The sequence below is a fragment of the Ascidiella aspersa genome, chromosome 3 (assembly GCF_963924565.1).
Source record: "Ascidiella aspersa chromosome 3, kaAscAspe10.2, whole genome shotgun sequence".
NCBI lineage: Eukaryota > Metazoa > Chordata > Ascidiacea > Phlebobranchia > Ascidiidae > Ascidiella > Ascidiella aspersa.
Window position 1 is genome coordinate 14,173,651 of NC_139449.1, and position 25,496 is coordinate 14,199,146.

The 25,496-nt window shown below is 34.8% G+C and overlaps 1 protein-coding gene across 2 annotated transcripts in view; it reads left to right on the top strand.

Moving 5' to 3' along the window:
• Nucleotides 1-25,496, top strand: part of LOC146160332 (periodic tryptophan protein 1 homolog) — a 45,397-nt gene that overhangs the window by 8,190 nt on the left and 11,711 nt on the right. For both annotated transcript variants that reach the window (XM_083383789.1, XM_083383790.1), the window contains exons 3-7: nt 3,404-3,476; nt 6,835-6,926; nt 7,938-8,040; nt 12,042-12,164; nt 22,798-22,898. In XM_083383789.1, coding sequence (XP_083239915.1) covers nt 3,404-3,476; nt 6,835-6,926; nt 7,938-8,040; nt 12,042-12,164; nt 22,798-22,898 — 492 coding nt within the window. The remainder of the gene's footprint in view (nt 1-3,403; nt 3,477-6,834; nt 6,927-7,937; nt 8,041-12,041; nt 12,165-22,797; nt 22,899-25,496) is intronic.

Sequence of the window (25,496 nt, forward strand, 5' to 3'; positions counted from 1 at the left end):
ATTTTTAATTTGGCAGTATTCTGCATACATAAAGTATTTCTGTTTTTCTGCTATTGGGATTTTATTTTGCTATTAGGATCCAAACAGCAACATTGGACTTAAAATTTGTGTTCCTCTTGAAAGAGATAGTTTTACATCATCCATGAACAATAATGACAGCAGAAAAGAGCATTCTTCCGCAAATTGTCATATCAAACTTGGGCTCATGAAGCAATATGTTAAAGCTCTCAACTTTCATGGAGAATGCTGCAAATGTATATGCTCAAAACTTCCTGGGTTAACTCAAGAAAAACTAAAAGCAAATATTCATGGAATATTCCATGGGCCTCAAATTCGACAATTACTAATTGGCGTAAAATTAGTGCCATCTATGTCTTCCAAGGAAGCTAGAGCTTCAAAAGTTTTATTGAAGTTATACACAGATTTCTTGAAAACAAGAAAACAGACAATTACAAAGATCTGTTGCAAGATTTTCTCCAACTTTTAAGCTATGGGTTACTTTATTTCCCAAAAACTTTGACAGCATCAGTGAGGAGCAGGAGGAACGTTGTCACCAGGACATTAAAATAAATGGAAGAGCGGTGCCAAGGACGATACGACTGTCACATGATGGCAGAATATTGCTGGACAGTTTTAGATCAAAAAGTTAAATTTTTCTTTTAAGAAGGTGCAACATATCTTGAAATCCTGACGTGTTAGACAAAAAATAATTACAGATTTGAAATCAGCACCCCCAAGTTACTATAAATCAGTTTTCAAAGTCAAAACCGGAAATTTTGTGTTGACTAGTGCTTCGTTTTGAGGAAATATTTGCCATAGGTACCATCTAAACCCAGGGTCTCAAGCACGCGGCCCGCGAGAACATTTTGTGCGGCCCGTGTAAATATTTTGGATTTCCAAGTATTTAACAATATTTAAGTGCCACATATCTTTTTTTATCAGATTTGAAAGTTAAAATTCACTCTAAAGTTGCTTCAAAAAACTGAAACTATACTCACCAAACTTCACTGTCATATCACTTTCAAACGCTACCATTTATGCGGTAAAAGATCTACTATTACGTCACATTGCCTATTCAACTCTGTACAGTTGTTCATTGTCGCGTTGTAGGCTTTGATTGTTCTGGCCTAGTATTAAAATAAATTTCTATAGCTTAAAAAGCTAAATTACACTTGTCTTTTGCTTCAAAAATGAGAAAAATCACAGACGAAGGAAAAGTTTTTCAAGATAAGTGGGAGCAGTTATATTTTTTCACCGCGGTAAGAGGTACTAGTAATTGCCTTATTTGCCGGCAGAAGATCGTTGTTATGAAGAAGTATAACAAGGGTTTGCACTTCGAAACAATGCACCTCGATAAATAATATGCTTACCAGGGAGAAGTAAAAAAATAAAAAGTTAAACCAGCATTTTGCAAAAAAAGAAGTTTCTTTGCCAATATTAGGCAGTCCACATCTGCAGGCAACTCTAAGATTTGTTTCTGCTGACAATTTGAAGCCCAATATTGAGATCCTTGTCCTTGATAAACGCTGCCAGTAAAGTAGCCAGAACAACTAACTATAGCCTAAAATCAGCCTACACGTGTTTATATTTTATTGTGTTCTTATTTATTGTAAATTGCGGCCTTTGGGCATTTTACACGTCCTCATTTGGCCCTCAAAGCAATTTGAGTTTGAGACCCTTGATCTAAACCATATTACTACAAACCAGGGCTGTTGAGTCGGAATCATGACTCGTGGAGTCGGTTTATTTTGCTGGAGTCGGATCGGGACTCGAGTAAGACCCGTAAAACTCATGTATTGTTAGTGAATTAATTACACGACACCCCTATAAGTGGATTGCTGAACATCCACATTATTTTATTTACGTAAATTGGTGGAATACAGGATGTAGGGTCAGGGCTGGACTCGGGACTCGACAAATCGCACATTTGACCGGAGTTAGACTTGGGATTATTTTTTTGGCCGGAGTCGGACTCAGGTTATTTTTAACCGACTCCGCAGCCCTGCTACAAACAATAAAAGTTTTGCCTTACACCATAAACTAGATTGATAATTACTTTTATTTTGTTTTCCTAAAGAATTTTATTATACTTTTTATTGTGATTATGGATGATGCTGTGTGAATCTAAGTTTTACATGCAAATTTTGATTTTTTTATGTAAACTGTTTGAAAACTAACAAAATGGTCAGTTGAAATTTATGGTTCTTTGAGACTTTTTAGCATTGGACTGTGTCTCATGACAAGATAATGGCTACCGACCCTGGTTTAGACTTTCCTGCTAAAGAGAGTACAATTCTGTCACCCAATCCGTCAGAAATTAGTGCAGTCCTAAGCAAAAAGGTGTACAACAATTAAAGCATCCAAAAGAAAAAGTCTTAATTTTAGAGTTAGAGGTCTTGGATTTTTAGAGTTTGAGGTCTTTAATAGTACTTGACCCACCTGAACCCAAACACTAACCAGCACCATAACTCAAATATTGTGCGTTGATTGAATATTTACATAAACGCTTTAGGTCCCAATAGATCAATGTGTGACATAACAATCCTATATACCCCGACGATAAATCTCATACCCACCGTAGTTTGGGCTTATTCCCCCACCGCCTAAAAATTTGGTTAGGGCGAGGGTTAGCGTTTGGGTTCGGGTTCGGGTGGGTCAAGTATGATAAATTCTATCTCACAGTTGTTTTATATATTTTTTTAATTTGAGTCATTTTTTTATTTATCTATGTCAGAAGTTTACCTAAAGGTCCAATTAGTGCATTGTCATGATCTCAAGGTCTAAAAGTCAGTCTTTTCTGCCCCTCGATGCCCTAACTGTCGTAGACTTTTTGCTTAGAACTGCACTAATTTCTAATGGATCGGGAGATTCTATGCAGTAGAAATTCTATGCCAAATTTATTTGAAGCCATGAAAATATTTGTGGTTACGTTGTTAATGTTGATTATCTTTACATAGTCTTGTTAATCCTGATGATCGCACATGAATTTTATACAAAGATACACACCAGAATCTTCTCAGCTCACGTTTTAATGACTTATGTGAAAAGCTAAAAAGACTGATTACCATTCTTGGTTGGACGCCTACTATTTTAGAATAACTAGGTTTTCTATTTTAACCAATACCTACTGACTTGGAACTTTTTTCAATTTGCAAAAGTCACCGATCCAAATTGCATAAAAGTATGCAGTCAAACATAAAATGAATGCTTTCCATCTACGAAAACAGAAATTATTATGGTTTTTACTTATTGTTTTGTTGTGTAATATGCATTAAAATTTTTGGTTTGTAGAAAGTTTGTAAAGGAACAATTATGTACCAAAAGGAGACATATTGACATACTTACATGATTGTAACAACAACTTTATTCAAATAAATCAACTTTATTCAATTTCTTTCAACAGGTCAAAAAAAAACATGAAGACAATTTAGATGATTTAGAAGAATTTGATATGGACAATTATGACAATGAAGAAGGTAGTATCATTTTACAGCGTAGGGATTATGCACTTACTATGCTTTAAGGCATTTACTTTTTACTAAGCTATAGGGTGAGTACTACAGAAAAAAGCTTTTTAATTAACTTCTAAACCAGACCCTGGGCAGAATACCAGGTCTGGCCCACTGAGTAGTTTTATCCGGCCCGCGGCTTAATTCCTTTGGAAGTTTTAGGCAAGGCCGTATTTTTAGTTTGCGGCTACCAAATCGCTGTGTTTAAGGAATACAATATAAGTCGGCATTATCATGCGAAGCATCCAGAGGAATACAAAAACTTGAATGATGGTCAAATAGCTCAGACATTGCAAGCTTTGTTAGCTAAGCTTGAAAAGCAACAATGCTTTTTTACCAATCTTTATGCATCCTGGGATGCAGCACCCGAAACTAGCTTTGTGATACTTGCAGGGGGTGAGTTTATCAAAGAATGCCTTGTGGAATCAGCAGCATTAATATGCCCTGAAAAACAGCAATATTTGAAGAAGTTCCTTTGTTGAGGCGAACGGTTACTAGAAGGACAGAGGAAATTGCTGAGAACCTGATGCTAATACAGCAACATAAAGTGGAGAGTATTGACTGTTTCTAAATAGCTTTGGATGAGAGCTGTGATGTCTGCGACACTACACAACTAATTATATTTGTCTGTGGTATAACCGACTTCAAGATTACAGAAGAGTTGACAGCAGTATGGTCGATGAAAGGAACAAAGACAGGTGCTGATCTGAGGAGGTTAATGCGTGCCTGGACACACTGGGGTTAAAATAGGACAGACTGATTTGTGTCACAACAGTCGGTTGTCCAAATCTTACAGAAAAAAATTTGGGGCTTTTAAAAACGGATACAAAATAGAGTAAATGAAATTCACACAGATCACAAAGTAGCATTTCTACATTGTATTATACAACAACACATGTTATGCAAGTCAGTGCTAAAAATTAACCATGTTATTACTGTTGTTACAAAACTTGTAAACTTCATCAGGGCATGTGCATTAAATCACAGGCAGTTTGTGGGAATTTTAGAGGAGCAAGACATTAAGCATGTTTGCATTGGTTACCACACAGCTATCAGATGGCTTAGTCTGGGTAAAAGGGGTTTAGGACTTAAAGACGCCAATTCTAGAGTTCTGCAATAACGAAAGCAAACACATCCCAAAGCTGTGATAGCACTAAACACTAATCTGCCAGGCAAGAGCCTTTTTGTTCACGAAATGTTTGCCCTGGTAAAGACTTTCATGAGAAAAATGCAGTTTCTTTCAAATCAACTGGAAGGCAACTTTCTCACTGTTATACCAACACTGAAAGAAGTCTCACCATCATCTGATGATCTCTGCAGGTACTCATCCTTGTTGAAAGTGTTACATTTTCAAGGCGGTTTGAGATTTCAGAATAATTGAAGATGAAATGCATATGGTTTACTCTCCCTTTACCTGCAGCTTTATTAACACACCCAGGGATGTTCAGTTGGAACTTATTGACCTACAATCTTATATGTAGGCGCCGAACTGTGAAAATTCCAAGGCGTTCTTTTTAACCAGAACAAAAAGCTCTTGGAAAACCTTTTTTGCGCTTAGGCATATTATTATCAATGAAACAACGCGTTGCGTCTGCTGTAATTTCGCCAGAACAAATTGTCTAAACGAAATCGGTTCTGTCATTTCAGTTCTTTGGTTTATACATTTGGAGACACAGGATACTTTCGCAGATTTTACATCCACACTCCGTGAATCAGGAAAGTATCGCACAGTGTTAATGAACCTAAACTGTGTAACTGAGGGCGTATTTTGCTTTATCTTTATAGTTTTCTCGCATGTAACTTGGTTAAATTCTGAGACGTTATGATACCCTTCAAGAATTCCAAGGCATCAAAAAACGCTGTGCACACCCACGTTCGGCGCCTATGAGCTGATAACATACTAGCAGATCGATTTAAGTCAGAATCACTTCTAGATTTATACTCTTTTCTAAAGCTGGGGAACTTTCTGAACATGAGTACACATGTTAAAAAATCTTGTATCTTTTTGGCTCTAACTACATATGTGAAGAAATTTTTTCAGTAATGAAATTTACACAATCGAGGTACAGATCCCCTCTTACTGATAACTAGGGCGATTATTTTTTTACCTTAAAAATAAGAAATTTTGACCTAAAAATTTAAAATTTTGACAAATTTTGACCAAAAAATTTTTTTTTTTGACAAAATTTTGACCTGTTAGAATTACATTGATTTAAACAACATATTGTTATTTGAAGTACTGCATTAGTGTCTTGGCATCGTCAACCACACTTTTTTTTTATATATTACTGACTACAAGTCGAACACAATAATCAGTATTTTTTTTCAGGTTAATGCAAAATTCATGAAAATATTTTGTCATTTCAAAAAATGACAAACAACTATGAAAATGCGAAATTATAAAAATGTGGTGTAAACGTTTGGAAAGCAACCTAAAAATCATTGCAGAAAATTAACGAAGTCCAAGTTATCGAAATAGGAAATGCGATAATTGCAAATCACAAGTGAAAAAATACAGCAAATACTGTTCAATACATTTGTCCAAATCAAATAGGCCGGTGGGTAATTCTGCTCGCGTATACCGTAAGGACAAATTAAAAAAATAAACGACAATTTAAAAAAGATGACTATATATTTTTTCAATTTCGTAAACGATTTATGTGCATTTTATTGGATTCTGACTTAAAATAATTTTGACAAATTTTGACCTAACTTGTAAGTTTTGACAAAATTTTGATTTTTTGTGACAAGTCAAAAAATAATCGCCCTAATGATAACAATTTGTCAGCTGGCTTCGCATCTCCACCCCTGACTTTAAACCTGACATTGATGAACTCGTGATAGCCCATCAGAGACTAGATTTTTCTCACTGAGTGTACATAATTTAAGTGACTGCTTTTTTGGTGTTCAGTGACATTTCATTATAACGTATCTTGCATGTTTACTCTTTGGAATGCAAAACGTTAATGTAGTGCAAATCAAATAAATTACAAATTATTAAAAGGTCTTTGCCTTCACCATTATTTAGGAAAATTGCTTCAATAAGTTACATCTATTTGATAAAAAACACTTTTTTCAGCATACACAACCAATGCTATTTATGTCTTTATTTTTAATAAAAATTATAGCTTCTATAAAGTTTAGTTTAATCTAGCTTTTTGATCCGGCCCGCCAAGACATTTTCTGTTTTTCATGCGGCCTGCAATAAAAAATAATTGCCCACCCCTGTGCTAAACGAATACTAGCCCAAACTCTTTTAATAAAGCGCTAGCCATTTGTTATGCCTATAATAGTATTAGTGGTCAAATTTTGTTAATTGTTTTAGATACCAAAATTGATTCTTCTTTGTCAAATCTGTTTGTGTTCGCAAACAATCAAGATGATCCATACATAACTCACAAAGAAGAAACATTGCAGGTTATTTTTGTTTTTGTCATATATATCTGTTTAAAGTGGAATATTCAATCTTGTATATTAGAAATATGTTTTTAAATCACAACCTGTTGTTTATCCAGTAAAATTTAGAACCAACTAACACGATAATTGAACCAGGTAATTGGAAACAATAACTTTTTTTTTGAACTATCTTTGTATGTATACAACTGGCATTGTATGTATACAACTGGCGTTGGATAAATTTGTATCACGGCTTTACCTTGAAGGTTATAATTAAAATTAGGAATCAAAATGTTATAATTAATAAATAAAATCAAAAACCCTATTCCTTTAGACAAAAAAATTTTCCACCCCTGTTCAGTGTTCCTTTTTAACCATGTGCGCAGGTGCCCAAAATTTTGCGCAAGAGCTGCAAAATAAAATTTGCGCAAGACCTGAAGGTCCTGCAGAAGACCTTTTTTGGTCTTAATTTTATTTCAGTCTGCTACTGTCAATATTTGCTGTAGTTCACCTGAAGAAATGCAACAGATCACCTAATTATTACTTTATTACCATTAAACGAAGTCTTTCTTTTGACATCATGAGAAATATGGCAATTAACCTTACTTGTAAATTCCATAAAAGTTGTTGTCTTACGCCAAAAGTACAATAATTTTGTATAGATCTGTTTTTATTAATCCATGATTAGAAATACATTTTGGGTTTTTGATTTGTCCGCTGCACGGATGTTTTCATTGCAAAAAAGAGAAGGAGCAGGTGCACGGTAAGTGCGCTTCCTCAAGCTAGATGTGTAGCAATAATCTTAAATGAAAAGAAAGTTTTTTTTTCTAACAGAAAAGTGACTCCCTTAATAGTATGGCATTTCATAAGACGTGGCTTCCCCTGGTAATTTGCTTGGCTGGCCATTTTTTTGCTCCCTTGAAAAAAAGTACCCAAATTTTCAAAACCTAATATGCATTTACATTTTATGATTGTAACACTGCTTTCCACAGACTTATATATTTATATGGAAACAAATTCTTACATTTACAGTCCGATGATGAACAAGAAAAGTCGGATATTGTGTTAACCAAGGATGACAATCTACTTGTTTGTGGGCGATGTGAAAGAGACAGCAGTTCTCTGGAAATTCATGGTACTACAATTATTGTTGATGATTTTTTTAACCCAAGCCCTATCGAACACATTTGAAATTTCGATCTAAGATATTGCATTGCTCTTATCTTGTTATTTATTTTTTTTGCATTCTTGAAATAAGTTAACCTACATTCTATATAACTATAAACTGTGCATAAAACAGCTTTGTGTTGCTTGCGAACAAAATGTTGTTTATCTCCGCCAGGTTTGTTTGACATATGTTAAATAAAGAAATATTAAAGTAGACCCAACAATATATCAGGTGCCAAACACATCGATGAAGCACAATTTTATTGCAACTAGAATAATTTTTTTCTTTTTAGCATTTTGGTTTAGGCTTATTTTTTAGTTAGGCTTAAAATTTTCAGTGAACTTTTTTCAGAAATTTTTTTAAGGTGAAGTGCTCCCATTTTTAAAGCAAAATCTGTTAAATTTTCTTTGTTGACAAGCTTCCAAAAATCTTCTTTCTCTTATTTTTTTTGGATAGGAGAAAAATATTTGACTGAAAGTTTTTAAGTTTGTAATTTTTTTAGGAGTGGTTGGTAAACTGTGTACCATGGGCCAATTGTGGCCCTTTCATTAATTGTCAGTGGCCAGCAGGCTATTTACTAGTATTTCAGTTTTATCATGTATTGTGGGTTGTCGTATAGCCATATAACAATTTTACTTCATTTTAGGAGTTGGTGTGTATTATTGGGGCTCATTGTTACATCACAGTTTCAATGTTAATATCAATATCAGCATTTTTCCAATTTAAGTTTAAATTTGGTGAATGTCATGGCGTTGCCTTCAACAGAGGAATTTGCAAATATGTTTTTTATTTTTTTTCTATTTTAGTATTATTGTTTTATTAGTTTTAGCCCGAAATTTGCCTTTTGGTATTTTTATAATCTAAGTAAAGGACTGCAACTCTGTTCTGCTTCCACACAAACTTAGATAAGGCTAACATAACACCAGGATGGTCAGTTTGGTTGGCCTTCTTACTAAACCTGTTTTAGCTTTCCAAAAATAGTGTAGTGACTTAGAATATTTGTTTTGGCCTAAGAGTACTACAGCACTTGAGTTACTAAAAAGAGCATCCAAAGGCAGAAAAGTCTTACTTTTAGACCTTGGGGTCCTGGCAATGCACTAATTTTGGCCTTTAGGTAAACTCGCGACGTAGATAAATTAAAAATATTTGCTGAAAATTCACAAAAGATAACAAGACATGTGAGATAGAAATAATAACACTTTACCCAACCGAACCCAAATGCTAACCCGAATCCTAACCCAAATAGTGTGCATTAATTTAATAAACTCGGGTGGGCATAAGATAGTATTGAGGTATTGGAACGTAAAGGCTTTATAACACAGGCCAACAAAAAAATTTTTTTTTCAAAAGGCATGATATATTAGATCGATTTAGGGATATATCAGGGGCCCTGAGTCCGAAAATGCCATTACTTTTGCTGAGTTGGCTCTAGTTTTTGAGATATGTCTTTTTCCTATATACCATGAAAAATGTATGCTAGTGAACAACGAGTTAACAAAAGCTAAAGCCATGTGAAGCAGCTATTTAATTTTGCCTTAATGTTAAGATGTCTGGTACAAATGTCTCGCTTGGGAGGTAAAACAGGCCTTAGATTACTCTCTCTCTCCCATAAAGCAGTAACATACATAAGCCTAAGAATCGCCATGATGATTGATATTTTTGCATGAATGACATGTCAGGTTGGAACCGAAACAAGAAGAAGTCATGCCACTACCCCAACATTGACTCTGCTTTACGGCTAGTTGTACACTGCCTTGAAATTCCTGTTCCTGTTTTTATGTCCCTGCCAGATTTGATTTCGGATAAAGCTTTGATGTTGGATGTAGTGGAAGACGAAGATGGCAATATTAGCAACTGCAGTGGCACCGACTTTTCAACAACTTCATAAATGCAAAGTAAACCGAAGCCTTTTACTCAAGATTAGCTAAACGACCTAGTTCGTGATTTAGGTTTATCTAAAGAAGTGTCTGAAGTCCTGTCTTCTCGCCTTCGTAACATTCTTGATTCGGCAACAAACATGACGTTTTACCGGGTCAGAGGAGAAATGTTAATGCAGTTTTTATCCTAAGAAGATTTTTTCTGTATTGTAGTAACATCGAAGGACTTTCGTTTATCTATGGGTCTACTTGAATTTAAACCAAAAGAATGAAGGTGATTCATTGACAGCTCCAAAAAAGTTTGAAATGTGTGCTACTTCACAACGGAAATAAGTTTGCCTGTGTTCCAATTGGCCACTTAATCGTTTTAAAGGAGCACTATCAATCTATCAAAGTGTAAAGATGCTCCTGAAGAATTTCTTATAGTGAGCATAACTGGAAGATATGCGTAGATTTAAAAATGGTCAACTTTCGCTTAGGACATCAAGGCGGCTACACCAAGTATCCCTGCTTTATTTGTTACTGGGATAGTTGGGTCACTGTTCAACACTGGATTAAAAAGGAATGGCCTATATATGTGAATAGCTTGTGCATGGAGATATGTTCATTTCAACTGTTTTTTTTTCACAAATTGTCGTCTTTCTTGTGTAGGCTTAGGCATACTGGTGGTATAGGAAGATTAGTCTCACAAATTGCAATATGTTAGGAGAGAGTCTGATGAAAATACGAATAAATGGAGCCGTTTTTGTGTTCAATATGTGGAAAAGAATAGATATATGTAGCACTTCTTCATCTAGGTAACCAAATTGTGTATTTATCTTTCGCTCATTCTTGTGCCCCCCCCCTCCCCTATTTAAAGATATGAAAATACCTAAATTTGATCATATCTTAAAAGCTAGAGCCAATTGGCGAGCTCAGCGCCCCTGATATACTCAAAAATCGGTCTTACCTTCCATGCCAAAATGTTTTTGTTTGCCAGTGTAATTATTAAATTACCAGAGATTATTTGGGTTAGGGTGCTGGTTACTCTTTGGGTTTGGGTGGGTCAAGTATTGTTAAACTTAATCTTCTGATGCACTGGTCGCTGTGTGAGAACCTTGTATAAAAAATGAGGGCAATTTTTTTTTGACAGAAACTTTCAGATTGTATGATTTATAGTTTGTAACAAGTTATTTTGTTAAGGTCCACGCCTTTTAAATTATACATATCTTGTATTGGTAAACCTTATTAAATGAAGTGTCATTACAATAACCATTTCATGATTTTTCTTACTCAGTGAATATAAAAATATCCTGGTTTCACTTTCAGGGGCTATTTAAGGGTGGTCCAAGGTTAAAATCATGGCGGGCTGCAATATTTCTTGCCTATTTTTATAAGGGCCACATACAATATTCTACATGCTTGCCAGGGTCGGATTGACGATTTTTGTTTGGTCGGTGCATGAACTGTTTATAAACAACATTATAAGACATAATAAGCTCCAGAAACCTGCTGCTAATGTCAAACTTTGTGCAAATAAATTGGATTGTATATGAGAAAATAGTGCACTCAAAAAAACTTTTAATTTAAAAGGAGACGTCATATTGTTTCGCTAAAAAAATTAAACTAGACCAATTTGGCTGAAATTGCATATTGGAAAGGGTTAGAGTGTTGATATATAGTCACAAAGAAAACTTGTAGAAAGTACTTAGAACTAAGAAATGTAGTGGTAAACATAGTCAATTAAATAGGATCGTACTTTTTATGTCATATTCAATTTTAAAAGACAGAAAAAAATTGGACAATGCAGGAAAAATGCAAATATACATATAAGTTCGCAAAACAGCCTTTTAGGAAAGTTCCATATAGGATGCAATGTGCCTGCCCTTAAACCGGTCTCACACATACCAAAATTAGGCGTTCTTCCTCTTGAATCTGAACTTTGTTGGTGAAAGAAAACTGGTTTATTTTATAGTGTAACCGTAAAATGTAATCAAACAATTTGGACACGTTTGCTGTTCATTGGTCACTTATATTTCTATGACAAAATATAAATGTGTACTGCAGTTTTTTTGATTGATCCACTTTTATTGTACCTATTTTTTGTTTCAGTATATAATGACAAAACAAAAGATTTTTATGTTCATCATGACATCCCTTTGTCAAATACTCCTTTGTGCATGCAATGGATGGACTTTGATACTGGGAATGAATCAATAAAACACTGTGACAAGGGTGAGTTTTAATAATTTAATATGTATAGACAAACTATCCACCATTGCCTAGGTTAAGTAGTTTTTACCAGTTTAATAAGAGGACTAGTGGCGTTGTCCCGGTAAGTTAATCAAACAAGCTCGACAATTTGCGAAAAATCTACCTGAATTTTTTGTGTTTAATCAAGAATCCACACACTTTTCATCACTATTGTATATAACAGGGATGGCGAACCACTATCCCACGGGTGACGAAGTGACCCAACGCAAATTTTTAATTACCCACTTGTTCTCTAGATTAGAAATATAAAAATGTTAACCATTATTTTCAGGAATAGATAAATGTAAAATAAAAATTATTCGTTAGATAGCACTAAACTCTTTAAATCAGGGCTACTCAATCTGTGGGTCGTGCAAAAGTGTTTTAGGGGTGACGAGTAGGCCTACAATAACTGCACTTCAACAAATGAGTGCAGAAAAACAAACAAATAAAAGTGTTTTGTTTTTCTCTGTAAAACGAAAAGGGTGGCAAGCCTTTAAGGGAAAATAGAAGCTTCCAGACTAAAAATTATGAAACCCCGGGTAAACCATGCTGAAAAGCTTTTTACTGAACTCCTGTAATCCTATAAAAAATGCTGCAGCATTTTATAACTATATTTAGGTTCCTAATATTCGTGAGAATCCCAATTTAATAAACCTTCAAAAACCTTGAATTACCAACCCAGACAATAACACTTAAAACGACGCAGCAGCAAAGTTTCGCATAAAATAAAATCTATGACCCAATTGTGCATTTTGCAAAGATCAAGGTCGCGTTTGTGACCGCGCAATGAAAAGGTTCGCCATTCCTGGTATATAACATTGTAACATGTCCGTGTAAATTTGTTAGACTTGTGTTATAGTCAAAGATTAAAGTAAATACATGACAATTAACATGTAATCAAAAACTATGTCTGAATATCATAACTAGGGATGTTCAAAGTAGAATATCGGTTCCCCCACTTTGGATTCAAATCCAATTTTGCTTTTTGTATTGGGTAATTGGAAGCGATATAAATTTCATTCAAAAGTGCGATTTTTAGAAGGCCGTGTTATACGTATTTGGACTGACACGTGATTGTAATTTGGCCTCATGGTAGTCGTAAAATACGCTGACTTTTGCATGTTAACGTTTCACTTCACATTGGTGTTGCATAAATTTAATTCCTAAGTGCGCTTTACAGATGGCTGTGTGTGACGTATTTGGACTGACCGCGGTTGGACTTGTGGTAGTAGTAAAACACGCTGACTTTGTTTGTATGTTAACGTTTTGCGTTGGTGCTAAGGCATGTTTCACCATCTGTTGTCATTGCGCTTGAAAAGCACAGACATAGTTTGTTATGTGGCCCGAAAAAAAAAAATTTTTTTGGACACATGTTGTTTTTGTCCGAATTATTATGTGGCCCGAAAAAAAAATTTTTTTTTGGACGCATTTTGTTTTTGTCTGAATTATGTGGCCCGAAAAAAAAAATTTTTTTTTGGACACATGTTGTTTTTGTCCGAATTATTTTTTTTTTTTTTTTTTTTTTTTTTTTTTTTTCAGTCAATTTTTATGGCTCACTTTTGACAAGGAAAAAAACATAGTATTTTCACAACTGTTAAATACCCTCCCAAAGTTGTTTCTAATATAAAAAAAAATTGCCTAGGTTCTAAGGGGTGGTTTTTAGGGGGGTAAAACTGTCATTTTTTGTTAATTTTGGTTTTTGGCACTTTTCAGATATGAAAAAATGTAAAAAAAATCTGATATATTTATGGATGATGGATACATGACATATACAATGCTAAGTAACAAAATTTTAAACCTTACCCCTGAACTGTTTATCCGGGGGGTCGAAATGCACAACACTTTAGGAAATTTCAATGATATATTTACACTAGAAGGAAATGACATAAAACTCTGAAAATTTCACAAATGTTAGAGAATAATTTAAAGCTGATGTTAAAATAAACATTTTACCTCTGGAAAATAGGGGAGTATTTTAGGGGGGCAAAATTAAAATTCGGCCATTTTTGTGTTTAGAGGTGTCTAAAAAACTAAAGAAAACATTGTTAAATAGTTTTCAATTATAAAGACAAATTATAGGTTGCTTCACAGCAAAATTTTGACCTTCAACTCAAAATAATTACCCATGGGGGAAAATAATTAACCAAAAATATAGAAATTAAAGTGATTTTTTGATGGAAAAAAAATTGCAAACAAAGTGGTGTACACTGCCTGGCAGATTTTTATTTAGACTTGCGGCGTTAAATATGTTGTTTTGTAAGAGCAATAAGTTAATTCACTAAGACGAGACACTTTGCACAATGGATGTTGCACGCGCTGGACAAAAAAAGCACAGCAGGGAGCAAGCCGCTTCGCGGCCAGAATAAGGCAAGCGATATGAACAAATTCTGTATTGAAGGTTTTCTGCCGCTAGATTAGTAGATAGCTGTAAAGAACTAAATCGAACACATTACACTATTGATTTTTGTCCCCAATTTAAGGCGTATAGGGGTGCAAGAAAAAATTGTCAAATATTTTTCAATTATAAAGACAAGTTATAGGTTTGCTTCGCAGCCAAATTTATATTAAGACCACTGGCAATCAATCTTGTAAAAGTGCACCATGTCCAACCTATAACACGCAACTTCGGGCCACATCCGCTTTTGCCTGCTAAAGCACCGAAACTGGAAGCACAACATTGGGAGTATATGGACACTGACAAATAAGACTCGTTGAAAGAATATAGAATAACCAAGGAATAACACCCTGGTAAAGTATAGTGGAACTGCGCTATACCCCCCCTGGTATAATATAGTAGAATCGCGCTATAACCCCCTAGCAAAATATACAAAAACCGCACACCCTGTCTAGTTATTATTTTTTTTTTCAGTCAATTTTTTTGTGGCTCACTTTTGACAAGGAAAAAAACGTAGGTGTAACAAGAAAATTTCACAACTGTTAAATACCCTCCCAAAGTTGCTTCTAATATAAAAAAAAAAATTCCAGGTTCTAAGGGGTGGTTTTTAGGGGGGCAAAACTGTCATTTTTTGTTAATTTTGGTTTTAAGCAGTTTTCAGAGATAAAAAAATGTAAAATAATCTGATATATTTATGGATGATGGATAAACGACATATGCTAAGTAACAAAATTTTAAACCTTACCCCTGAACTGTTCATCCGGGGGGTCAAAATGCAAAACACTTTAGGAAATTTCAATGATATATTTACACTAGAAGGAAATGACATAAACATCTGAAAATTTCACAAATGTTAGAAAACCATTTAAAGCTGATGTTAAAATAAACATTTTACCTCTTCAAAAAGGGGAGTATTTTAGGGGGGTAAAATTAAAATTCGGCCGTTTTTGTGTTTGGAGTTATCTTAAAAACTAAAGAAAACATTGTTAAATAGTTTTCAATTATAAAGACAAATTATAGGTTGCTTCACAGCAAAATTTTGACCTTCAACTCAAAATAATTAACCCATGGGGGAAAATAATTAACCAAAAATATAGAAATTAAAGTGATTTTCTGATAAAATAAAAATTGCAGACAGATTCGTGTACACTGCCTGACAGATTTTTCATTTAAACTTGCGGCGGTAAAATATGTTGTTTTGTAAGAGCAATAAGTTAATTCACTAAAAGAAGCCTCTTTCTAAAAGGCAAGTCGCACGCGCTTAGTTTCACTGAGACGAGACACTTTGCACAATAAATGTTGCACGCGCTGGCCAAAAAAAGCACAGTAGGGAGCCGGCCGCTTCGCAGCCAGAATAAAGCAAGTGATATGAACAAATTGTGTATTCAAGATTTTCTGCCGCTAGATTGGAGTAGATAGCTGTAAAGAACTAAATCGAATACATCACACTATTGACTTTTGTCCCCAATTAAAGGCGTATAGGGGTGCAAGACAAAAATGTCAAATATTGTTTAATTATAAAGACAAGTTATAGGTTTGCTTCGCAGCAAAATTTATATTAAGACCACTGGCAATCAATCTTGTAAAAGTGCACCATGTCCAACCTATAACACGCAACTTCGGGCCACATCCGCTTTTGCCTGCTAAAGCACCGAAACTGGAAGCACAACATTGGGAGTATATGGACACTGACAAATAAGACCCGTTGAAAGAATATAGAATAACCAATGTATAACACCCTGGTAAAAGTATAGTGGAACTGCGCTATACCCCCCTGGTATAATATAGTAGAACCGCGCTATACACCCCTAGCAAAATATACAAAAACCGCACACCCTGTCTAGTTTTGTTTTGACTAAGTAGAAAGAAATGCCAAGGTCTTTAGGTGTTTGGGAACATTTTACTGCGCCAGACCAACAAAATGATGTCACATTTTGTTAATGATGTCACAAATTGTAGTGTTTAGCTTGCCTATTGCAATAGCACTGGTAGTTTATTGAAGCAATTGAAAAAAACATCCGCTGTTAATTTTGTTAAAGTGTAAGAAAATTATTGTTCTGACTTCAGGTCAGAAGAATCAAATCAAAACAAGCAGACAAACCAGGTTGACCCCATATGATCGCCCCAAAGTCACCCCTAACCAAAACTAATAACAAATGTTATTGTTGGAGATTTACGACCAATATACCTTGTAGCAGGGGAGCATTTTAAAATTTTGATAAAAGAGATGGCTCCTGGTTAAGAGTTGCCCAGTAGAGCCACTTTTACCAGAAAGATAACTGATATGTTTTTTTTCTTGTTTTTTTCAATAATATTCAATTATTTTAAATTAAATCTTGTCCTTTAAATTGTTGTGTTGTCATACAGATATTTAATATTCTGGATTCGTTATTCTAGATTCGAAGCGTACTATTCTAGAATACCTTGGGATTCTACTTTGAACATCCCTAATCATAACATCTTTGTCGAGGGCTAAATAATGCGAAAATATTGTTTAAAATGGCAATAACATTAGGTAATTAGAATATTCGAAACTAAATACTCCTTGATAATAAATTGCAAAGCCAAAAAGATCGACTAGATCGACATCATCTTGATAATTCAGTTAACTTAAATTAACATTAACTGAAGATGATACAAGGATGATCGCAATGTCTTAATTATCAAGATGATGTCGATCTACTCAACCTTTTTGGCTTTGCAATTTATTATCAAGCTACATTACAGATCCGTGCATAGTGTACCTAAATACTACTTTGGCACAATGTCCGCTAACCAATATCTATGGGGTTGAACAGAAGTGGGCAGTATAGAACTATTAAAAAACATATACACAAACTTCGGAGAATAATTGTTGTAGGCTGAAGTAAGACATAGTAAGAATACCGAAGCCCATAGAGGAGGAGGTAGATTGACAATTGTTTCGAATATCTCTTTATTCATTTTCAACATAGTGAGAAGGCTGTGATTCTAAGTATACATATAATGCTGAGGCAGACTGCAAAAAAGAAGGTGTAGCATCACAAGCAATAATTAATGTATAATCACATGTAATGGAATATTTATTGTACATGGACAACTTTTACCGTTCTACTGCCCTTGTCACGAAAAATCTAAACCTTTGGGTTTTTCCGTTTTCGCCTGAAAAATGAGCCACGGCATGGTTCACATAATGGATGTTTTGTTTTCGACATATATTTCCGCCATGACTCAACTGATATCCTTACCGTGTGGTGAGAATATCCTTGCCGTGTGGTGAGACAAACCTTTTAACGACATCGCTTACCAAAGCTTCCGGTTTCACCTGTGAACCAACCACCACAAACAGTTCACATGATAGATGTGCTGTTTTTGACATATACTGTAAACAAACGATATGAGTAATCGCCAGGTCAAACGTCCGCACCTTTTGAGAAGTAGGTCGCTGTATAATATTATATTTCTGTGTCGCCTTTTTTTTCATGCAAATTCTCAACTTGTATAAGTGATAGCGTTATATGAATATAGCCAGTCATGTCTAGCCAATAAAACAGAACGATTGTTGCTTGCCGGCTTGCATGCTGGCTTGCTTTACACCAGCCAACAAAAACTGTGCGGACTTGTAATCAGACTCTGCAATTTCCATTGGAGAAGTAGGTGATTCATCGAGACAAGACATTATTGAGAACTCATAATTCAACCCACTTCTACAAAGGAAACAAGGAGAAATACACCATCTAAACCCAGATCTACAACTACTTATGGATAATTACTATCCTTCATATTCCACACAGACAGGGCCAGGTATTTACACCTAAATCCAGGTCACATAAAAGATTTCAAAAACCCCAAGATCCTTGCGGCAAGTGGATGTTTGCGATGACTATTAAGAAAGAAAACTATTGAAATAACACATCACAATCCCAATATCAATGAAGACCGAGCCTCAATGTCACTATTTATTTTTAATATCTGTGTCGATGATCGAAACGTCTTAATTATCAAGATGATGTCGATCTACTCAACCTTTTTGGCTTTGCAATTTATTATCAAGCTACATTAAAGATCCGTGCATAGTGTACCTAAATACTACTTGGCAGGTGATGTTGAAGACCAAGCCTCAATGTCACTATTTATTTTTAATATCTGTGTCTTATAAGCATTATCTGTCATAGGCGACCTACATTCTTATCGCCGTACACTAACTACCCCCATTTAGACCTTGCTTCCTTCTTTTATGCAGTCTGTCTTAGCAGTATATATATACTTAAAATATGTGCCTTCTCAATTCTCACTATGATGAAAAATGAATAAAAATATATTTGAAATGTTCAAAATGCTACCTCCTTCTGTATTGGCTTTGATATTTTTACTGTGGCTATACACAAAGTTAAATGGTTGTATATCTTGTGTTATTATAACAGTTAGCTCTACTTTATCTTTTTGTATAGTGATTTTAATCATTCTAAGCTGTCCGCTTGTTGCTTAGTCTGTTTCCTATTCTTTGTCTGAAAAAAACGTCATGTGTAGTTAAGTAAATAAAAAAAGTGTTTATGACAGTGCTTTCCCTTTTCTCTGTGGTATACTTTTAACAACTTATCAATAACTTTAAACTTATAAATCAGGGTGGAGGACATGGAAAAAGTTTTAAACATGGCATGACAATTTTGCCCCATATCATAGTGCCATAGAACAAGTTAACTTAAAAACTTTCTATTCTCTCTTAAACTTGTTCAAAAATGTGCTACAGTAATTCAGTTAAAATTCCGAAAGCAAAAATATTGTAATAAGAATATCAAAGCCCATACAGAAGTAGGTATCATTTTGAACGTTTCGAATAAATCTTTATTCATTTTCAACATAGAGAGAAGTTACTGATGGTAAGTGTATATATAGTGCTAAGACAGACATCAGAAAGAAGGAAACGTGGATAGATACATAATCTAAACCGGGTGTGCGGCGATTAGAAGGTAGGTCGCCGATAGCAGATAAGGCCATCCACGTGATCAGATGTTGAAAAGATAGAGTGGTATAGAAGCTTGGTCTGCGTTAATTTCCGGGTTGTGCCGTGTTATTTCTACGGTTTCCTTAATCAAAAGACGACGCCAACACCGACTTGTCACAAGAATCTTGGGGTTTTTAAAATCGATTTTGTGACCAGGATTTTGATGCAAATGTCTTGCCACGTCTGTGTCCTGCGTGGACTGTGATGAAGGGTCGTGGTTGTCCATACGCACTTGTAGGTTACGCTTGGTTTGTCCAATATAAGTAGATCCGCACGAACATTGCACTTTGTATATAACTCCTGAACGACGTAACACATGCTGGTGGTCCTTGTGTATAAAAAACGAACTGATAGGTGTGGTTTCGTGGCTGAAAATAAATTTGACTTTATTTTCGGTGTTGCGCGCTACGAGGGTAGTAAGTTCTTTGCATATATTCATTGATGTTTTTCCAATAAACGGGAGCTTCATTGTGATGGTATACAACGTTTTGTTTTCTTCATGTTCAACCGTTTTGTTTTGCACGTCCTTGTGTTTTTGGTCAAGAAACCTGTAAATGGCAGTATCAATAAACTGCTTGGGGTAACCATTCATCATCAACATTTTAGAAATGTTGCGGAATTTGTGGTGCATTCCCATGTAAGTGTTACAAATACTGTAAGCCCGGTGTAATAGGCTATTTATCAGGTTGCGCTTGTATTTAAATGGAACAAAACTTGACCATCTTGTTAGGAGGCCTGTATGGGTAGGCTTGCAATATACGTGAGTGCTGTGTCCATTAGGCATTTTCTTAACCAGTACATCCAGAAAGGGCAGATTATTTTCCTTTTCCCATTCACAGGTAAACTGGATATTTGAATGGATGCCATTTAGAGTGCAGAGAAAAGCCTTAATTTCATCACTGTTGTAGAATACGGCAAAAATGTCATCTACATGGCGGCATAAAAGATGGGGTTGTGCTGGGTTTTCCGCGGTTTGATCAATTAACCAGTTCATGAAAACATCAGCAAGCAGAGGGGCGATCGGGGAACCCATTGCGACGCTGTCGATCTGTGTGTAAAATTTTTGCCTGAATTGAAATGTGATGTCATTGCAGGTCCAATTTAACATTTTCTTGAACTCAGATTTCTTAAGTCCATGAAACAGCTTAACACCTTCCTTGTATATGTTGTTGAGAATAAGGTTGGTGGTAAATTCAACTGGAATGTTAGTGAACAGGGCTTTGATATTCTTATTACGTCTTACTACAACCTCCAACCATTATGCTCCAAAAATATTGTGTTTATTAGATTTTAATTGTCAAATTGTTTATTTGAATCATGACATATTGATCATATAAGGAGATATCAGCAAACAACTTTTGAGTTATTCACCACACAGTTCTATGGATCCACAAAAATATTCTATGAGTTTGCTCTAAGCTTTTCTCTCATCGTATAAGTTTGCTCATTTAATGCAGTTTTTCTTTTAAAGATGTAGCATTGTTCTTTAAGATAAAACACTCAAATTCAGGTGAAAAGCACCGTAAAATTGCATTAACTAGATTAGGTGAAGATGATTTGCAGTTGTTCATCGCGTCTATTATTACATGTAGTGTGATAAGTTTTATTATATTTGTAAAAATTTAGGCAATCAACTTTATGTTGATATTTAAAAGTAATAAAACGTATCCTCAAAGTATTAAAGATGTTTTTTGGTCAATCTCTTGCAACACCTTGGAGGTTGCGACCCCCCAGTTGAGATCCACAGTGCAAGCCAAATATGAGTGTCATGAACAGTTTTTTTAAGGTGTTTTTGGGGACCGAAACGGTCCCCCAAATTTCTCCAGCGGCTTCCCTAAATTTGGACTTGCAACTACAGTAGAAAAGTAATGGTTGTTTCTCGCTATGTCTTGTCGATAATACGAATATAGCCTAAGATCAATAGTTCACGTCTGAAAAAAAGAATAAGTGGAGGTACAGCTAACAGCTGAATCAAAGAGTTATTCACAAAAGAAGTGCACCTTCGATACTCGTCAATGTTTATTTCTGATTTATGGCGCATAATGATCAGTTTTTACATGTGGAAACATAACAAGCAGAAGCCAACAAGCACACTTTGTGTGATTGTGCAGCAAACTTGTTTGGCGGTCGTGTTGGGCAGGCTGTTTGGTCGCTGTCACAATCATTTAAGCTGTACCTTGTCGAATAATTCATTTTATGTTGCGTTGATTGTATGTAGTTTAAATGCCTAGGTTTGTACCGCATCTTTAGAGATTAATGTTTGTCCTAAAGTACAAAGCTTGAAAGTACTAAATGACTATCAAACATTGAAAGATAGAATGACAATGCCAGAATTTGAGTTCTGCCAAGATCCCGGTGATGTCTGCAGCAAAATTGCTCGAGACAACATATTCCAGCATATGTTTCCAGAGCTGCATCAACTTTGCTGCATTGCATTGTCAATTCCTCTAGCAACCGCCTGGCCAGAGCGAGGATTTTCGACTCTATGTCGTGTTAAAACCAAGCAATGAAATAGGCTACTAGATATCACCCTGAATGCTCTAATCAACCTTTCGATGAACAGTCCGGACCAGCTCACTGACGAGGATGCACAAAAGATAGCTGAGAAGTGGCAAAACACAAAGGACCGACGAACAGTGACAGTGCGAGCATTGAAGGCGTTGGAATCTGCAAACAACGAAGAAATGAAAGCTGGCGGATGGGAACGGGATTGCGAATCTGTTTTGTTGCATGAGATAGAACCTGAAAAATTTGTTCTGTGATTGTGCACTGCCAGTAGCCTAATAAATAATTCGTTTAAGCAAATATGGCTATTTTTTGGTATTTAAATGAAACACTTGCGGTCTCTTAAAACTACTTAGCGGTTACCCAAACCAAACCTTAAAAAAAACCTGGTCATGAACATCCTGTGACCCAATTCTCAAACACTGAAAAAAGTATTTTTTGTTATACTCTAGCGTTTTTCAGATGTGTATGAAATAGATTAGACACAGACAACAAATTGGAGTACCGGTACATAATACTATGAAACAACGGTTTATGAAAAACGAATCCTGATTCAGTCTGATGAAACTGAAATTTCTCCCTTTATTATATCTTGAATATGTGGCTACATTTTGTTCATGTGATTAGTGTAACTAATGCATTTTTAGTTTGAACTACATAGTTTATGCTACTGTTTTCATTGGAAACTCCTATTTAGAAAAATGTCAACAAATGACCCATTTTTTTAGGAAATTTTGTTGCTGTTGGAAATATGAATTCTTTGATTGAAATTTGGGACCTGGATGTTCTTAACACTATCGAACCAGCTTTTGTTCTTGGCATTTCGGTGGTAACTACAAAACTTTAGATAAATATATTTTCTTATAAAAAAAATTTTATTAAAATAATCAAAAAAAAAAAAGTTTTTTTTTTTTTTTTTTTTTCAAAATTTATTTAAATAATCTTATAGTAAAAAGAGTAACAAAAAAATGTTGTATTTCCTATTGCTTTTTACCACTTGTGTAGGTGCTTCAAAACATGCAAATGTTGAAATTCAATTTAGACATTTGATTCCATTCAAAAACAAAGAAGTCTTTAAAATATTTAACATTGTTTAAAACTTGCTGCTGAAATATTTGTTACTTAGAAACTTTACTGAAAAAATAAGGTAATTTTTAGTTTATGTACAATGAAAGAAAAAACTATGTTGTCTCTAGGGATGTTCAAGTAGAATACCAAGGCATTCTAAAATAATAGGTTTGAGATCTAGAATAGCAAATCGAGAATTTTTAATTTTGAATCCTTGTATATTCTCAATTAACTATTTAACTTTTATTTTTGGTTGTGGATTAGTCATATTACACCCTTGAATGACCAAACAGCAATTATTGTCAAATCTATGAGATTTTCAATGTTCAAAATGCTACCTACTTCCGTATGTACTTTGATATACTTACTATGTCTAGCTACAACCTCCCAAACAATATGCTCCAAAATTGAAAAATTATTTGCGAACATATCTATATTATTATTTAAAAATTAAATTACAAATGATAAGAATCCTAAACAATTGCCATTTGAAGCAATACTTTAAATTGTGCATAAACACAAAAACCTTGCATAGGTACCCCCCCCCAAAAAAAAAATATATGATAGCAACATCAGGTTGTTGCTCAAACTTATTCTCATAACATGTGAAATTTTACCTTTTATTATTGTTTTTACTAACATTTACAAAAGTACTTGGGTACACTATGCACGGATCTGTAATGTAGCTTAATAAATTTCAAAGCCAAAAAGGTCGAGTAGATCGACATCATCTTGATTAAGACGTTTCGATACGAACTTGTATCATCTTTAGTTAGTGTGACTGAAAAGCATTTTGACCAATGGTTTGACCAATGTAGGAAGCACCACATGAACACGTTAATTTATACACGACACTAGATCGCTGCAAATGTTCCTGTCGATCCTTTATTCGAAACGATTTCGTCATTTTGGTTGTGTCGTGGATCAATCGCAATCCAACTTTGCCACCAGTAGCGCGAAGTACAAACCTGTGAATTTCACGGCGTATATGGTGTGAAACTGGGCCTATGTATGGTAGTCGCATCAATATATAAATTCCAAGCATTCGCTTGATCTTGCTTATGTCCACATGGATAACCTTGTAAGAGTTGGCGATCTTGTGAGCCCTCTGCAACAGGGAAAAAACAAATTACGTTTATACAGTCGAGGTGTAAAGCTACACCATTTAGTGTAGAGACCTGTGTGAGTATGTTTCCTGAATGTCGATGTTCGGGTTACTCCGGTTGTATTTAAGGTTTGATTTTTGAGGGGCTTCAGACGTATTTAGATTGCGGCTACTCGAGTCGCTATCTATTCAAGACTGCAGCCCTGAACTGAACGTTGACACCTTATCTACACCGCTCTACCTATTCAACACCTAAAGGCTCCAACTGTAAAAACTCTGATGATAACAATTGCGTTCTACCTTTTATAAGTGAAGCTTTGATTTGCTTTTCAGTCACACTAACTGAAGATTATACAAGTTCGTATCGAAACATCTTAATCAAGATGCTGTCGATCTACTTGACCTTTTTGGCTTTGAAATTTATTATTAATTTACAAAGTATATATTTAATGGTGAAAATAACGGCCCAAATAGATGTTAAAAGCGACATGCTTTATTTTCAAACGTTTTGTTTACAAAATAAAGCATGTCGCTTTTAACGTCTATTTGGGCCGTTATTTTCACCATTAAACTTATGAACAGATCCGTATATAGTGTTCCAAAGTATATATTGTTTTATTGTTTTACTTAAAATTATCAACCTTCCACATTAAAACATGCATTTGAATTAAATTTAGTGGTCAAAATTACTCTAGATATGTGGCAGATTAGGATTTATATACCCCTTAATTTAAAATTATTCACTCTATTATTACATTAAACAAAAATATTTGTGATATAAATACAGGTTTGTTTCAAAAACGGTAAACCTAAAAAAATACAAATTAAATAAAAAAATCCAAAGTATAATTATTCTAGTTAAAATATTCTATTTTGATTAATGAGAAGAACCTAGCCACAATCCTTTCTTATTTTCTCTATATCTATCAACTATCTCTTGGATTTGAAGCACAAGCCGCTTTACTGGCGACCCAGCTCTTTAAAAAAGTCAATTTAGGCACTGTGGGTTAAATAGAAGCTGAAAATGCCTTTTCCACTAGGCTTCCCACAATCCGGGCAACGCATTCAGGATTTTGACTACAACAGGTTAAAAATCAGTACAATGCAATCAAGTAACGCTTCTTTGGGCATCTCCACTTAAAAAACATCGCTAGTTGTTATTAGACAAACTGTTTCACGCGACATTAATTGCTCTAAATTGATTCAAATTCTGAAATCCTTGTTGCCTTTTTATGTCATCCGTTTCTTTTTGGG